At 34.0% G+C, this 18436-nt stretch overlaps 1 protein-coding gene across 1 annotated transcript in view; it reads right to left on the bottom strand.

Annotated features, from left to right (window-relative positions):
- Positions 1 to 18436, bottom strand: part of PPFIA2 (PTPRF interacting protein alpha 2) — a 608808-nt gene that overhangs the window by 241249 nt on the left and 349123 nt on the right. The window contains exon 3 of the mRNA XM_044679176.1: positions 1356 to 1457. Coding sequence (XP_044535111.1) covers positions 1356 to 1457 — 102 coding nt within the window. The remainder of the gene's footprint in view (positions 1 to 1355; positions 1458 to 18436) is intronic.

The following is an 18436-nucleotide window of genomic DNA, read 5'->3' as shown; positions in this document are numbered from 1 at the left end:
CTTGTAAAATTTTTTCTTTTACTTGGAAGCTCTTGAATTTGGCTATTATATTCCTGGGGGTTCTCTTTTCGAGGTCTAGTGTAGAGGGTGATCTATGGATTCTTTCAATGTCTATATTGCCCTCTTGTTGTAGAACTTCAGGGCAATTTTGCTGAATAATTTTTTTTAGTATGGAGTCCAAATTTCTATTAATTTCTGCTTTTTCAGGAAGACCAATGATTTTCAGATTGTCTCTTCTAGACCTGTTTTCTTGATCTGTCAGTTTCTCATTGAGACATTTCATATTTCCTTCTATTTTATCAGTCTTTTGACTTTGTTTATTTGCTCTTGTTGTCTTGAAAGATCATTGGCTTCTACTTGCCCAATTCTTGTCTTTAGAGCCTGGTTTTCTGCTATAAGCTTTTGATTTTCCTTTTCAGGTTGGTCTGACCTGTTTTCCAGCTGTTTGATTTTGCTTTCCAATTTGCTTATTAATTCCTTAGATTTGGGGGCATCTTTTTCTAATTGCCCAATTCTAGGCTTTAGAGACTGGTTTTCAGCTACAATCTTTTGGTTTTCCTTTTCAATCTGGTCATTTCTGGTCTTTGATTTACTTGCCTCACTTTCCAATTGTTGCTCAATTTCTTAAAGAAGATTCCACATGTATCATGTATATAATATTAAATCTCCACAGTGCTATAGAATAGGAGAGCTGGGAATAAGTAAGCATTAGTAAGCATTTAATTCAACCTAAAGAGATGTCAGCCAATTAGTAAATAGCAGAGAGAAACCCAGAACTCAAGTCACCTCATATCAGTTTGGTATTCTTGCCACTGATTATTTTCCCAGTTTGTGTGCATTTATAAGGGAACTCTTTAAAAAAATTCCATGTCATCTTTGGGGTTTGTATGTAGAATCTGGTGGCACAGTGCATAGACAAAAGGAAATACAGTCAGGAAGATAAGTTCAAATTCAGACTTACTCACTTATTTACTAGCTGTGTGACCCTCTGTCTGACTCAGTTTCCTCAATTATAATTTGGAGATAATGAAATCTCATTAGTCTTTTCAGTCATGTCTGCCTATGAATCCATTCAGTGTTTTCTTGGAAGATACTAGAGTTGCTTCCCATTTCATGCTCCAGTTCTTTTTTATAGATGAGGAAACTGAGGCAAACAGAGTTCAATGGCCCTCACTTGTTTCCTCACAGCATAAAATAAAATTTATAGCACAGTGATTGGCACATATAGGCACTATGTAAATATTTATTCCTTCCTCTTCGCATTATCTGTAGAGATATTTGCCTACAGCATCACAAGAATGCAAAAGAAACCAATTCAGATATAAGAAAAATCATTCAGTTCACTTTAAGCTTACTCTTGTGTTGTTTCTCTCTGCCTTAAGTTCAGAAATTTCTTCTTCTTTTTCTAGCAACTGTTCCCGGCATGCATTTAATTCTTTCGTCAGAGCAGCAAATTCCTAAAATAGAAAATACAAAGAGTTACAGAGCTATCTGAAGTTTTTCAAATGGTGCTATTACACTAACATTTTAAAAGATTTGTAAATTCTAAACACACAAGTAAAACAAATACAAATTATTAGTTCCTAAAGTTTTAAGATACAAATCTCCAAATTAAAATCAAAGCGTATACACATACTAATAGGCTTATAAATTTCACTTCCACCAAGGCTGAATAAATTGATAAATGATATTCAGAAAGATAGTACTTTCCTTCCAAATATTCTGCTTCAATTTCCACCAAACCAATACCTTATTGGTTACCTAAGGAATAAATCTAGCTCATAAAAAACCTGCGTGCAATCTATGATCAGTGTATATTTGTACACTTATTGTTCTTTCAGAAAGATATTATTTTAGGCTTTTGTTTGTTGTTGTTGTTCAATCATTTTTCAGTTGTGTTTGACACTTCAAGACCCCATTTGGGATTCTCCTGGCAAATATACTAAATCGGTTTGCCACTTCCTGCTCCAGCTCATTTTAGAGACGACAAAACTAAAGCATTATTAACAGACTGACCCAGAGTCACACAGCTCAATAGTGTCTGAGGTTTGATTTGAATTCAATTTGAATTCATGGAGATAAGCCTGACTCCAGGCTTGGCACTCTGTCCACTGTTCATAACATTTATTTTAACATTGCCTAATACTGAGATATTTGGGGTTAGTCACTTAATGTGACTCTGGGTAAGTCACTTAGCTCTGTTTGCCTAAGTTTCCTTTTTCTATAAAATGAACTAGAAAAGGAAATGACAAGCAACTCCAGTATCTTTGTCCAAAAAAACATCAAATGGTGTCACAAAGAGTTAGACATGACTGATATGATTAAACAATAAATACTGAGATGTATGTATCATATTTGAGTTTTCTGTTACATTTTGTAATTGTATTCATAATTGGATAATTTATAGAAAATGGGAATGCATGGTCCTTTGGATTAAGCACCTTTGAGGGTTCCAAATTCTCTGGCTTTAGTATATGTAATCCTAATGGCTAGCGTCAAGAAAGCTTGTTGAATATTTATTTAAACAGTTTTTTTTGGATATGGGCCATTTATGTCTTCTAGAGTGAGCACTGGCAACATAATAAATAGAAAATAATTACATGTAATAATTACAAATAACTATCCATAATTCTTAGTACCTAATGAGAATATTATATCTATTTCTGAACTTAGAAGGATATGGAAACATTGAAAAATATAGAAAAGAGTACTATAATTTTTGAAGATGTGGAATATAATCATTATAAAGAAAAGATGAAATAAGAACAGAAGAGCAGATAGACTTCTGATCTTGGAGTTATAGGATCCAAGGATTCTATAACCATCAGTCTATTAATATTTCCTGAGCACCTACTAAAGCACCATACTCAGCTATAATTATGATTAGACAGAACCTGAGCTAATACATAGCTATCTTTTTATAGAAAAAGAAAATGTAGTACACAAAGAGTAAATGATTTCCTAGAAACACACAGGTTGCTTAATATGATAGCGAGGATTTTTAAATTGGAATCTTTGATTTGGGTCATCCTGAAATCCTGTGATTGCAAGTTTAATGCTTTAGTGATCCACATTGACTCTTGGTCAACTGATCAGTCAAGAAATTCAGAAGCATTTATGAAACCCTTTTGATAGGCAGTTTAGAAGTTACAAAGAGAACAAAACCAAAAATGAAATAGTCTTAAGTACATAAATATGCATATGCAATATGTGTTATTATGAGATGGATTATATCTATAATTCTACTGGTATATGATCTTTCCAGAGGAGGAAACTCTCTCTATCAAAGCAAGTTGGCATCTTTTGAACAATGGAGAGGTTAAATTTTAAATAACTTTCGCAGGGTCATTTAGCCAGTCTGTTCCATAGAAAAGGCTCCAATCTAGGTCTCCCTAAGTATGAAGCCAGCTTTCACTATTATGTTATTCTGCCCTTTTGACATAAAAGATGATGCACAAAATAAGTAAAACATTCCAAAGCAAGAGAACCTAGTTCAAATTTTGCTTCTTATATACAATTCTGTACAACCATGGCCAAATCACTTAATCCTTGGATTAACTCTCAGGAATTCAAAATTATAGATGCATTACAATATGAATGAGTGGAAATAGTTGTCATAACAACAAAATTCAAGGCTTACTGATGAATTTTCCTCAGATTACAAAGTTGAGAATGTGATGCTATAAAATTTATCAAACGTTCTAATACAGGAAAGATGAGCCTCCAAACAGTCTTAGTTTCTTCTGAAGACAGAATAAGGAGGGGGAAATGGGTTATGTTGCAATTACAAACATTTAAATTGGGTATTAGGAAGATCAAAAGATCACAGAGTAGAGCAAGAGGGGATGATAGAAGCCAAGAAGTTCAATACTTCCATGAGGAAATTTAATTTCAAGTGATTTGCAACTTCTCTGGACTTGAACAACTTATTAGGGATGAAAATATGATAAGAGCCTAGTCTTCTTCCTCCTTCCCCAGTGATAATACTGCTACATTTTGTCTGATCCATTAAACCCAAAGAGTTGTTGGAGACTGGAATAGATTGCATTGGAATTCATGTTTAAATAGAGCTTTCTTCCCAATAGAACTCTAATGGCTTGGTACTTTGGTATTTAGGAAGATGACAGAGTAGATAGAGCACCAGGCCTGGAGTCAGGAAGACTCATCTTCTAGAATTCAATTCTGGTCTCAGACATTTCCTAGCAGTGTGACCCATGACAAGTCTTTTAATCCCATTTGCCTCAATTTCCTCCTCTATAAAATAAACTGGAGAAGGAAATGACAAACCACTCCAATATCTTTGCCAAGAAAACCCCAATTGGGGTCATGAAGAGTCAGACATGATTGGAATGAATGAACAACTTTGTTAATAAATTGGTAATTGGCTTTCTACAACAGTGTAAATATCTGGTCAGCTTGGCTTTAAGACGATTAGTAAGTACTTCAAAAGATCTTTATTTCATCTTGATAATTATGTAAAGCTTGTATTGTAAGGTCTTAAAATTTGATTTGCTATTCAATATTTTCACATACAGCATTCATTTATTAAAAAAGAAACAACACACCAAACATAGCAGATGAGTTCTGTTCCTCATATTTAGAGTGGCAGAAAAATAAAAGAGAAATGATATGTTCTTGGCATTAATTTAGGAATTAAATATATACTAATTAACATTAGGATTAGTACTTAATATTAGCTCTATATTTTTAGCAAGTGAAGACATTGGCCAGTCATTGTGTGTGTAACTGAACACACTTAGTCACTGGATCATAGCTAAAAGAGACGTTAGAGAATATCCAGGATGGCTCCCTCATTTTACGGACATTTTACAACTGAGCAAACTGAAACTAAAGTTAAGTAATTTGCTTAAGGACAAGAGCTTTCTAAATTTTATGATTTAAAAAAAGGTTTTTCTGTCCAATATTTTTATTTAAATTTAATTTTTAAATTTTAATTACATTTGATAATTTTTTAAAAAATTAAGATTTATGAATCAGAATTTGAACTCAATATTCTTTGACTTGAAGTACAGTGTCTTTCTACTCATGGCAACAATTTGCTGCTTCCAGAGAAAGATACAGGAGTTTTTACTTATTTGTGGAATGTTTAGTGAGGGCAGAATTTTAAGAACGCAATTGGTTTTCCTGGTTTTCTCTCTGGCAGGCTTTCAGCAAAGCATTCCTGCCAAATTATTGATTAGTTAATCTATCAAAACCCATTTTGCATTTATAATTACGCAAACAGTACTATGAAATCCTAACAATGGATTCCTCAAGTTGTTTGTGAGGATATGTTTGATGTTCCAGATCAGAATGCCTAGGGGTGGGGGAAGTACATTAGAACCTGACATAGAGAGCCCTGAATGATAAAAAATAAAGTTAGACCTCTAATTTCATCAGTATCGGGAGTCTCCAGGAAGGAACTCCTTTGACCAATGCAGAGGAGAAACTCCTCTGTTACTTGCCTCGCTGCGGTTGGCACTGCTCCCCAGGCTGCCTCACCCATATTATCATTAACCTGCTTTAAAATTATTTTCAGAAATAGCAATGGCATTGGTCAGTGTGGTTAAGAAGGTCCTGGTTGGTCAGTTTCAGGCACAAAAGCAGTTAGTTTGAAACTTTCAGAAGTTCAAAAAGAAAAAATAAAGAACATATTCATTTAACTTCAGCTGCATACAGGAAAATCTAAATCAAAAGAAAATGATAAGGTTCAGAGTGGAGGGCAGGGAGGTGGTTTGAGGTTTGTATTTTTATTTGGGCTCTACCCCGCCTTCTTCCTTCTCCTCCCCCATCTTCCCAAGTGGGTACTTCAAAGAGCTCAGAGTAGTCTTGAGGGCTTAGATTTCAGATGAAAGGGCTCTTTGTCAGGGTCTGCTGGAGCTACAGACTAGTCAGGGTTTTTTTGTTTGTTTGTTTGTTTTCCTAGTGGTGGCTTGATTGCCTTTTCTTGTCAGTCTCAGAGCATATTATTTATATAGAGAATGAAAAGGGAGAGTTAAGGAGAAGAATAAAGCCCTGACAAAACTCTCCAAAATCATAATCTTATATATAAACATTTTTTATAAATATATATAAATATTTTTTAGGGAAGAAAACCACAACGAAAATAGCATATCTATTCATTATATTATTTCAGAAGAGCAACAGTGTGGTGAAGAAGTGGCTAAAGGTCCAGTGATGGAACAAGGAAAAACTGGGTTTCCATCCTGTCTCTGACACACACCAGTTGCCTGACTGTGCAAGTCAAGTAACCTCTTGGTTCTCTAAACACATACCTAAAACCAAAATTTTCTGATACACTCTCCAATTTACATTCTTACTTCACACTGGCAATTTCTTTCCCCAGGAAAATCAGAGATTCAAACTATCAGCTTAGAAAGTAAATTCCTAAAAAAAGTTTCATACAGAATCTATGTTCACAAATATGTACAGATATAGATGCATAAGTGTCTACCAGAAATGTTGATATATCTAAGTCCTCTTTGACCTAGAACATTTCTGGAGTTTGTGCATCCAGAGGGAAACCCTGGGTCCCAGGCCACCATGATGCATCATAATAATCAAATATATAATACCTAATATACGTAGAGAAATATATATTTTTATTTTACATAGAAAACATATAGAAATGAATCTCATATATATATAGAAGATATAGAAATATATCTAGAATATAACTAGAAACAAATATAGTTTGAAATATATAATAGATAGAATATGTAGAGTAATAAAATACTATATATNAAGCTATATTCTAATTTTGTCATGTTTTACCATGCTGGAAAAAGTGGAAACTGCCCTAGAAGTCCCATTTGCAATAATCTAAGATAAGAGTTCTTACTTTTTAATGGCAAGGACCTCTTTGACTGTCTGGTGAAGCCTATGAACCCCTTCATACAATGAAGTTTTTAAATTTATGAAACAAAATATACAGGATTACAAAATAAACCAATTATATTTCAGTGAATCTCTGATTGTTTTTGGATTCCCTAAATTCATCCATAGAGTCCTTGAGAATCTAGGTGACCTTAAGTGAGGAACCTCTGCCCTAAAGCAACCAAATTATATTACAAATCTGTGTGCAACATGAATAAGTATAAATAAATATAAATAAATAGATAGATACACACACACACACACATATATATATATATATATATATAGCTATAGGAATACCCACAGCCGAAATATAACCATTTCTAAAACTAATTAATAACAGCAATTCAAGAATGCAAGTTGGGTAGAAAAGGAAGAAAAATAATGAGAGATACTTATTAGATAGATTATTTAATTCCTTATTCATATTTCTTATATTCCACTCGCTAAGAGTAGATTATTTTGAGCTTTCCCAAAACCATGGTGGTTCCTCATAATGGTTACTCAATCTGAAAAGCAAGCAATGAGTGGGTTTCATAGAAGTTAAACTCAGAACACCCACATTTATTTGCTTTTTTGCTTTCTGTTATGTAACAGCACAGGATGCTAATGACCTCTGCTCTTGCATTTGCCTCCTAGACTCATAGGGACCAAGGAAATGCTGTCATCTGGAATTATTGCTTGTAACAGTAATGCTACATGGTCAGTCATAGGTTAGAAGGCTGGGAGGAAAAATCCTCTGCATAACTAATACAATTTGACAGGCACAACTGCACTTTTAAAGTTGTCACAGAAGTTGTTGAGCTAGGAAGCCAGTTAGAAATCAAAACAAGTTTTAAGCTGCATGGAAATTATACTGGATGCCCTTTTCCATGTTCAAAAATTGATGAGCAAAATGAAGGAGAAGGATCACATATTTTCCCTGCTAAGGGCTATATTATTCTTTTTTGAATATACTGTTGTAGATAAATTAATAAAGTAGGGTATAAATGTTTAAGATTACGTATTATTAGGAGGCTTATCAAGCAAGGCTGGCGAATTCTAAATGGAATGGGGAAGCAGGAAGTGGATCTCCCTTCTGAGATGGACTCCATGTTGGCTGAGTGAGAGTGGTTGCTGACCAACTGACTCAGTGGGAGACCTCAGGGAAAGTGGAGTTTGTATCCTGGTATCCTGAAGGAAGAATCATCTGTCTGTGGGTCGAGAATGTCAAACCTGACCTGGGCTGCTGGTCATCTCAGGCTGGTTTAACTCCTTAGCCTTACCCATCTCAAGGATTACTGGCTGAGGACCTGGGAGGGCTGTATCATCACTGGAATTGGACAGGACTCAGCAGTGAGGATCCCACTTCCATCCCTGATAGACAAGCTGTGCCTTGATATAGCCTTTAGCTTACTGTAGAGAAGTTCCTTCCATAACCCAGAGACTTGCCCATAGGTTGTTAGAATAGCCATCCCTTTCCCTTCCTTGAAAACCAAAGTTTGTCTAATTAAACCTGTCTTTATAAATTTTTGGTCCCAGACTACTCACTTGTTTTTTTCACAGACTCCCAGGTTAGGTGGATCTGTGGTGGCACTTGGTCTCAACTGCCAATCCATAATCTCCCATTCCTTGTTCTTTGGAGGAATTTGTGGTTTCCCAGTTTGTTAATTCCCAGTCTGTTGCCCTGTCCTGTCAGTCCTCCTTCTCCCCTTTCTCTAAACCTAGTAATATTTAAGTTACCCATAAGAGTTCCCCCATAAGAATACCTCGAGTCTAGTAGCTGATGAACACCAAGCTTTCAGTTTCTCCTTTAATTTTAGAACTCAAAGGATATCCAAAAGGTCTTTCTGTTTTAACTTACAAAAAAACTCATGAGATTAGCTCAGTGTTGAGTGATCTAAACCAGCCCAGAGGAGTGAAATATACATTTATTTCAATGGATTTTTAATGGCCCCAAATCCTTTTTAGATCCTGAAGTCTCACCTAAAATATCAAGAATGTCCCAAGGGTCTATTCTGAGCTGTTATGGAAGCCTTGTGAGCCCTTCCTGTCTATTTCTATGCTCTTGATGGCAAGATTGTAAGATCTATTCCAGGAACATAATGGAACACCGGTGAAGAGTGAAGGAAGGCAATGCAAAAGATTCCCATAAAAAGATCAAATTTTGTAGAGACATATTGAATTATGAAGGGAGTTAACTCTTTACATATCTTGCCTCACAATCCAGAAGTAGCTTTTCAGCCCAAACCTTTCTAGCAACTATTCTCATGCAGTCATAGTAAATAGGGCAATAAGGGAAACAATAACAATAAGAAAGAAAATCCTTGAAACAACTCAAGACGATTTCCCTTTCATGGATAACTCACTCCAGAAAACTCTGCTTGCTATACAACTGGTTCCTAAATCTCTAGCACATGAGGGCCATTCTCCAAGGAGTTAAAGTGTCTCTTCCTTTCTATTGATATATGCCAAAGAATCTCTCATTTTGCTCTCCAAAGTAAATTTAACTATTTCCTACACAAGAATGGATTTGAATATTATTCAGCAGTGGGTTGACCCTTTATACCTTTACTGTATAGTAATAGTAGAGTAATACATCTTGATTAATATAGACTTTGTTTCTATCACCTTTTGAAGACCTACCTGAGGATTTTACCTTGCTTCTATGTCAAGCATTCCTAACTTAATTTGTCTGGCATCAACTGCTTTGGCAGTCTAGGGATGCTAAAAGACTTTTTTCCTAGAAATGCTAAATTTCAGTTAAAGGTTAGTAAAACATAAAGATGTATTTTTTCCATTAAAATTCATGATGCTCCTCTCCACACACAATCTAGCTACAAATCACTGTTTAAGAACAATTGTTCTACATGAATAGATATAAATTAACTAAGTCCTGATGAGTGGAAACAATGAATCCCATGAAATAGTCTGATTATACAAATTCAGAGTAAATATTTCCATTGAATTAGAACCAATAACTGTATTTTACGTAATTATAACTGAATAATGTGAATTCTAATTCATGCAACTATTTCATGGGATTTATTATCCAGACTAACTTGGAGCTATCTGTGCCAATCTGGTGAAATTTGTTAGATTTGGAGGTCAAAGAAGACTGGTTGATACACACACACACACACACACACATATTTCCTGACAAACAAGTAATACCAACTTCATAAAGAAAAATTTTAACATATTAGTTAAATGTAGATGATAACAGACTGACTCAGAAACTTCTTCTTTACTACTTCCCTTGAATAAAAAGGTCAGATTTGGAGGAAAAGGTGGTCATTTAAATATATAGCCATTTGCCCCTAGAAAGTAAACAATTGTCATCACTGATATATCCCCAATACTAGGCAAGGCTAGCCTTGGGAAAAATGGTAATGCAGGCCAACTATATATTTGTTGCCCTTCTCTCTTTTAGCATCACTCCAGTCAAATGCCCCAATCACATGCTTTAACCCTTACTTTGATTAACCATATCTGTTTAGAAGAAATATACTCAACTCTGAATCCCTTTTATTTTTCTTTATATAACCAGAACTTCAGTGTTTGGTTTATGGTCATTTCTTAATCAATGTTTATTAGCAAAGGTTTGGAATTATAATCAGAATTTGAGAGTAATAAAACACTTTTTAACAAGAAGTATTACACACAAGTAGGATGGGATTACTCTGGATGGGCATCTAGGTGGTAAAGGGTAGCTAGGTGGAGTAGTAAATACAGTGCTAGGGCTATGGTCAGAAGGATTTGGGTTCAAATGTGACTTCAGTCACTAGCAAGGTGACCTTAGGCAAGTCCTCATTTATAAAATGAACTAGAGGAGAGATTGTGAACCACTCCAGTATCTTTGGGAAGACAACCTCAAATGGGGTCAGGAAAAGTCAGACCTGACTAATTAACTAAAACATCTAAACCAGTGATGAGCAGACTGACTCCATCTTGGGCCTTAATTCTGGATCTAGCTTAGTTTCCTTTCTATTCCGTTTTGAGACTTGTCCAAATTCTGTTTTGGGAGAAAAGTTTATTCAATTGTGGGAATTGGAAGAAAACTTTAATGCACTGTATGAACCTAAATCTGCATGGCTGGGAAACTGGACCTCTTGAATTGTTTTGAGAGACCCTTAACCAAGCATCTAGGTCATGTTTGCCAGAAATGCAATCAGATCCTAAGATCAATAATTGGAATTTTCTCATAATTGTACATCTCAAGCAACACACCTGTCTTATCTGAACACTGGCCCCATTCTGATCAATTAGTCATTGTTTCCATGTTCCTTTGATTGTCTATTGATATTAGGACAAGAGTTGGACATCTCTTTTCCTGAATTCAAGGAACTGAGCTTCTATCATCTGAACTTGGAAAGTCAATAATCTTTCACCGAATGAGAAATCAGATTACCTAATGGTGTTTTGTTTCCTTTTTAATTAATTGGTCTTGTTTGATTGTTTTTACTGTATACAAAGCTGTTCCAGCCCTAAACTAAGGAGGGGGGTTGGTCCTGATTTTTCAGGCAATAGGCATGCTTTGCTTAATAAATCAATATGCTCAGAACTGTGCTTTCTCGGGCATTCCATCTTTTGCTTGTTACATGCTACAATTAAAAATCTTTCAGTGACCTGTCAGTGCAAATTGATTTAAGATACAAACTCCTCAGCTTGTTATTTAAGATCTTCTGTAATCTCGGTTCAACCTACCATCTTGGAATTTTTTCATGAATTTCTCATCTTGACAATCCAAACTACAGTACTAACTATTCCCTGAACTTGCACTTCTGTACATTTGAAGTCATTATCAATTAGGCAGAGAATGTTCTATCCTCATCACTATTTCTTGTCTCTCCTCATAGGAGATACTCTCTCACTCTGCCAAAAGGATTCATTCCACGATCCTCTCAGTCACAAGTCCTCTATTCAGCCTTGAAATATATTGTATTATACTTCTTTCTGTGGATGCTGTTTATTTATGGGTAAGTATAAACTTCATTTCTATCTTTTATCTTCAGTGTGGTGCCTCATAAATGTTAGATTGTAAAAGTTTGCTGAAATAATTTTGGGTAAATTTTGATAACCCAAAATCTCCAACAAATTAAAATTATGAGTGTCCTAAAGGAAACCAGAAAAATGCATGGTGGGTCTAAGTAGGTTGCAGCATGCTACCAATGATGACTTGTATAAAAACAGTAGTATGTAAGATAAAAAATTAACATAACCAAAAAATGCATGATTGGCAAACTAGTTGATAGGGTTAGAAGAAATGGTAACCGATGTAATGCTTGTGCTCTGTAATGATATACACAAAATTGTGAAATAAAGGGCCAGTCCTCTGAAGAATTTATGTAGACATGTGCAAGACATCCATGAGGATTAGAAGGCATGAGTAGCAATCTATTCCAGTAGAAGGAGTATATCCACAACATTTTCTATTTTGTGCTATCATAATCTCAAAAATATAGGTTAAAATGTATGTGCACCCATATTTTAAAGTAGATATATACCCTAATTAAAATATATACAATTTTCATCTTATAGAGATGGGTAGGAACATATGATTCTCAATAATTCTTAATAAATTCCTAATAAAACTAGAATTATCTTTACTTCTACTTTTCTTTTTCTTTAATGTTATACAAGTTTCCAAGGGGCAGGTTTTTATATGAGAAGCTCTGACACTCTGCTATTAGATACATAATATAAATTGTGTAATAGTCCCCTTCAAACTTCTTTTGTGATCTACAACAGGTAAGGCAACTTTATGCTCAAATGTGAAAGCCAGTGGTTTCTCTGTATTCAATCCCTGCAAGGAATCATTATTAAACTTGCTCGAATCTATCTGGGAATTACCTCTGGAGATTTAGATCCTTTATTTCCTTGACAGTTACTTAGTTTCTGAGAAATATGATTAAATATGACACAGAGAATTCATGAATTTACAAAGGCAAGCACATGGAAGCTTAGGATTTCCATAATACAAACTATTAAAACATTTTAAGCAGTTGTTGCAGATAAAATCTCTCTTGCTTAATTCTGAAGAGCTTTTTACTAGGTATAATTAGTTTTGAGAAGAGACTTGAATAGTAGAGGATATGAGAGCTGTCTTCGAACATCTGATGGTTTGGTACATGGAAGAAGGAATAGATTTATTTAATGCTCCTCCATGAAAGAGTAACAAGACCAAAGGATGTAAGGGTTAGCAGAGAACATCTTGGCTCTATATAATAGGAAAAACGGAGGTTTTGTGGCATAGTTAATGGAAAACCAATCCTGGAATTAGTGCTGTTAGGTTTCCTCATCTCAAAATTTTTTCCCCATACATTAAGAAATCATAGGCTTACTCCCTGCCTTATAATGGGTAGGCCATTCAAAAAGATAGAGGTATATTTAGAGAGACTGACCCTATTTTTAATAAAGGAAAAACCTATGGGGCTAATTGGGTGTGGTGGTTTGGATGAACTTGGGGGAAAGAGCATGGTGATTAGAACCCAGGGAATTGGATTTAGCTCTACTTTAATGGATGTCTTTAGTTGCTGCTATTGTTTATTTTTTGGTTTTGATCAAGAAAAAAGCTATGATCAAAACCTAAAGGCAGACAACCTGTGATATGTATATATGGCAATTAATACTTATTTCTTTCATTGAAATGAAGAATAAATGGATGAGTGTTTCTGCAACAGAGGGATACAAAATCTTGATATTTACATTTCATCAGAATCACTGATTTGCTCTTATTTAATTAATTACATGCTCTTTTTAGGCTGATTGAAATTGAGAAACATTTTTAGAACAGAACCTCCAAGACCATCTAATTATCTACTTCAATAATAATCAGAACAATAATTCACATTTATATGGAATTTAAGTTTATAATTTATATATGTATTTATATATAATTACCTTTATAATTGTAAGTTCACTGGGGCATGTATTTTGTTTTGCTTCTTTTTGTGTCCTCAGTGCTTAGCATACTGCCTGACAGATAGTAGTTCCTTAATACATGTTTACTAATTAATTGAGTGCCTTTGTGCCAGACACTATTCTAGGTGCTGGTAATACAAAGGCAAAAATGAAGCAGGATGGGAGAAATAATACTATCTTTTCTCCTTTCCATATGAGGAAACTGGGGCTGAGAGAGTTTAAGGTCACACAACTACTAAGCATCTGAGATAGGAATTAAACTCAAGAGGTGTTGACTCCCAAGTTTAACTCTAGACAGGAACTAGAATTCGGGTTTCTTGAGTGTTTCAGCCCAGTAGACTGAACTCTCCATCATACGTTGTGTGCTTTTAACAATTCTGAGATATTACATGTTATTTTCTATTTCCAAGACCTACTTCTATCCTCTGATGGTGACTCAATATCCTGAGGTTATTTAAGACTATGACAGAAAAGCAAAATCATTGGTGGGTTCTACTGTGCTAGAAAGACATTGAACATACCTCTATTAAGAGACAGGTGTTTTCCAAAGTCTATTATAGGTTTCTATGAAAATGCACATCATCGAAAGACTAACAATCTACTGATGACCATTTTGGTGGGATTGGAAGTTGGGGAAAGGGCATGGTGATCGATGAAACAAAGAAAAATTCTAAAGGATTCTCAGTCATAGATGGTCTCCATCAATTTGACAGTAAGTGTGGTGAGATGGTGAAAAAGGGAGAAGAGGATGCCAAGAATCATGCAATTTTAAGCTCTCTGTAAACTTTAGACCCTTGATCCAAAAACATTTATTGTTTAGATATGAGTTATGTAGCTTTCCTGTCTATCTATATTTCTATTTTGGAATGTCCTTTTAAAGCAGGGGTTCAATCTTGAGCATATCTATATATAGATTTCAGGTTGTCATTGATCTAAAATGGGAATAAAATTTACATTTTTTATTTTCACTAGCCTCTAGAGTTTTGTGTAGTTTAATTTATACATAAAAATGAAAATTCTAAGAAGAGATCCAATGGGCTTCACCACACTATTCAAAGAAATCATAAAATATACACACACACTAGCTCTGTTCTAGAGGGATGCTAAATCTAATGAGTTTGGGTAGAGGTTTAGAAAGATAACTTAGTAGAAGTTGACTTGCCAGAACCAGTAGGGAGATGAATTATCCATTGGAAATTACATGCACTTTTTAAGCAGCTGTTGAAGAACTGTTTCAATGAGGCATTTTGAAGCTAGTTCTTCCCTTTGTGTTTATTTTCTATCATTTTCAGACTCTCAGTGGTACTATCTAAGCAAGGCATAACACCGTAGTAAAGAAGATGGGTATTATGAAACAGGAGCATATTTTTTTATTCTTAACATTTGTTTGGCAAGGAAAGTAGTGGAAAAAATGTTGAAACTGTGAAGAGTATACAATGAATCACAATATCAAAGACTGGGACTTCAGAAGTCTTCATATCCAAAGTATTTACCTACAAAATTTTTTCCATGGTCCCAGAAAGTGATGTTCTTGAAAGCATAGACATGCTTGAAGATTTCCATTGGGATAGAAAACCCACTATGCCATTATGAAACCCTTCTATTTTTAAATAGATCTAATTATTGTGAAGATAAAAAACTTTTATTAAACCAAAATCTGCCAATCTGCTATTTACAGTTCTACTCTATGGGACAAAATAAAATGCTGCTTCCAAATAACAGATCTTCAAAACATTTGAAAACAATTATCAAGTCTTTCCTAAATCTTCTCTTCTTCAGGCTAAACAATCCCCCTTCTTTTGACTTATCATCATATAGTATGACATTCACTGCTAATGCCATCCTGATAATTCCCGTCTTTTTTTTACATATTTTCTAAGAATTATATCTATATGTACATAGAAAATTATATTTCTATATTAATAAAGATATAAATATATTATTCTACCCTTAATACACACATACATTTCTCCCTCTGTTTGTCCAAATATATAGTTTTTCAAATCCGATTTGCCAAAGGTGTTGTTAATTTTATGTATAAGCCAGAGAATCCAAGGAAAGAAACTGGACATATTAAGTCATATCAAAAATTGTAGATATGAATGAATCTGAAAAGTCTGATGGTTGTACTGCCTTTTTTTGCAATTCAAAACTTAAAATCATTTAAAAATTTGTATATCAATTTAATTTGTATTGTAATTTAAATGAAGTTGTTACTGTTTAAGATATTTAATTCTAATGTTTCAAAATTTCTACTGAATATGCAGCAGTCAAATTATTTTTTTCTTTGCTAAAAATATACTAAATTCAATAAATAAATAAATATCTTCTTTTATCTGGGTACACTAAAATTCCTCATCTATAAGATGACAATCAAGTAAGGCCTGATACTATATGCCTATAATCCTTAATATCAATGAAGTAATCCTCTTGAGGTAAAAAACTCAGAGTTTCAGTGGACTGGATCAATTGGGTACCTCACTGAGATTACTTTTGTTTGTTTTTATATACTTTTTTCTTTTTTTATTATTTCTTTCTAAATTATGTGTCAATAATTTTTTGTAATCATTTGCAATTTGTGATCAATGATCCCTGTTTTCATCCTACCCCAATCTCCTCCCCAAGATGGCAGATAATATGATATATGCTGCAAATGTGTTATCATTTAACATACATTTCCATGTTTGTCATGTTATAAAACAAGACACATATTGCTTACATTAAAGAAAAAATTCATATAGGATTAAAGTGAAAAATAGTATGCTTTAATCTACCTTCATGCTTCATCATTTTTTTCCTTGGTAGTGGATAGCCTTTTTTGTCATCTTTTACTTTTTTCTAATTGTAAGATGCCAATAATCTTAAACCATGGCTGTGTATTAATTAAATAGTACAAATAAATTTATATTTTAAAAGAGTGTTACTGTTGGTGGTTATATATGTGCTTATAAAGTAAGTCAAACCCAAAGAGCCCAGCTTTTGGAACAAAAACCCCCTATTTAACAAAAACTGCTGGGAAAATTGGAAAACAATATGGGAGAGATTAGGTTTAGATCAACATCTTACACCCTATACCAAGATAAATTCAGAATGGGTTAATGACTTGAATATAAAGAAGAAAACTATAAGTAAATTAGGTGAGCACAGAATAGTATACTTGGCAGATCTTTAGGAAAGGAAAGATTTTAAAATGAAGCAAGAGTTATAAAAAATTACAAAATGTAAAATAAATAATTTTGATTACATTAAACTAAAAGGGTTTTGTACAAACAAAAGCAATGCTACCAAAATTAGAAGAGAAGCAACAAATTGGGGAAAAAAATCTATATAACAAAAAACTCGGACAAAGGCCTAATTACTCAAATATATAAGGAGCTAAATCAATTGTACAAAAAATCAAGACATTCCCCAATAGATTAATGGGCAAGGGACATGAATAGGCAATTTTCAGATAAAGAAATCCAAACTATCAACAAACATATGAAAAAGTGTTCTAAATCTTTTATATTTAGAGAAATGCAAGGATCCAGATCAAGGCTGAGGAACTTATGGTAAAGAATGCTACCCACATTCAGAGGAAGAACTGTGGAAGGAGAAACACAGAAGAAAAACAACTGCTTGAACACATAGGTTGATGGGGATTTTATTGGGGATGTAGACACTAAACAATAACTTTAGTCCAACTATCAATAATATGGAATTAGGTCTTGATCAATGATACATGTAAAACCCAGTGGAATTGTGTGTCAGCTATGGGGAGTAGGGAGGTTTGGGGGAGAGGGAAATAACATGAAACATGTAACTATGAGAAAATATTCAAAATAAAAATTTAAATAAAAGAAAGTAAGTCAAGTATTTGTTAAGGGGCTTTTAAAGATATTTTGATATTACTGATAAAGCATTTTATGTAAATCAGTTAATCATATATTGTTCATCCCCCTACACACACACACACACCAATTTTGTCTGACTCTTTGTGATCTCATCTGAGATTTTCTTGCCAATGATACTCAGTTGATTTTGCCACTTCCTTTCCCTACTCATTTTATCGATGAGGAAACTGAGCCATACAAGGTTAAGTGACTTGACTATGGTCACACAGCTAGTGTCTGAGCCCAAATTTGAACTTAGAAAGATGAATCTTCCTGACTCTAGGTGTGTCTCTCTACCCACTGTGCCAACTAAGTGCTGCCAGATTAGTTAATAGGAAATTACTCTAAATGATGTTAATATCATTTCTTCTATCTATTTCCCAAATTTCATTATCACAAGTTTGTTTGACTTGATTAAGAATGAGTCATTTGTTATTTTGTATTTTTATAGATAATATTATTTCTTATTATTTTCTGCTTATGTTGATTTGCCCTAATGAGATTATCATTGCTGATTTTGGTTTGACTTTCTCCCCTGTAACAATTTCTTTGGACCTGTTAAAAAATAATTTATTTTATTTCTGGAATAACTTCATTCAGAAATATAACCACAAGCAACTTCAAGACATAAACCAACAATCTGTTGAACTTTGGTTTCTATGAACCAAGGGGAAAAAATTTAGGAACTTCAATCTATTCTCCTTATCAATTCATTGCTGACTGATCCCTTAACAATCCGAAAGCAGTTGGCGTTTAAAAATTTAATTTTTATGTAAAGAACTTTA

This window comes from Gracilinanus agilis, chromosome 5, assembly GCF_016433145.1.
Source record: "Gracilinanus agilis isolate LMUSP501 chromosome 5, AgileGrace, whole genome shotgun sequence".
NCBI lineage: Eukaryota > Metazoa > Chordata > Mammalia > Didelphimorphia > Didelphidae > Gracilinanus > Gracilinanus agilis.
Note: the sequence above shows the minus strand (reverse complement) of the source record. Positions and strands in the feature narration are given on the sequence as shown.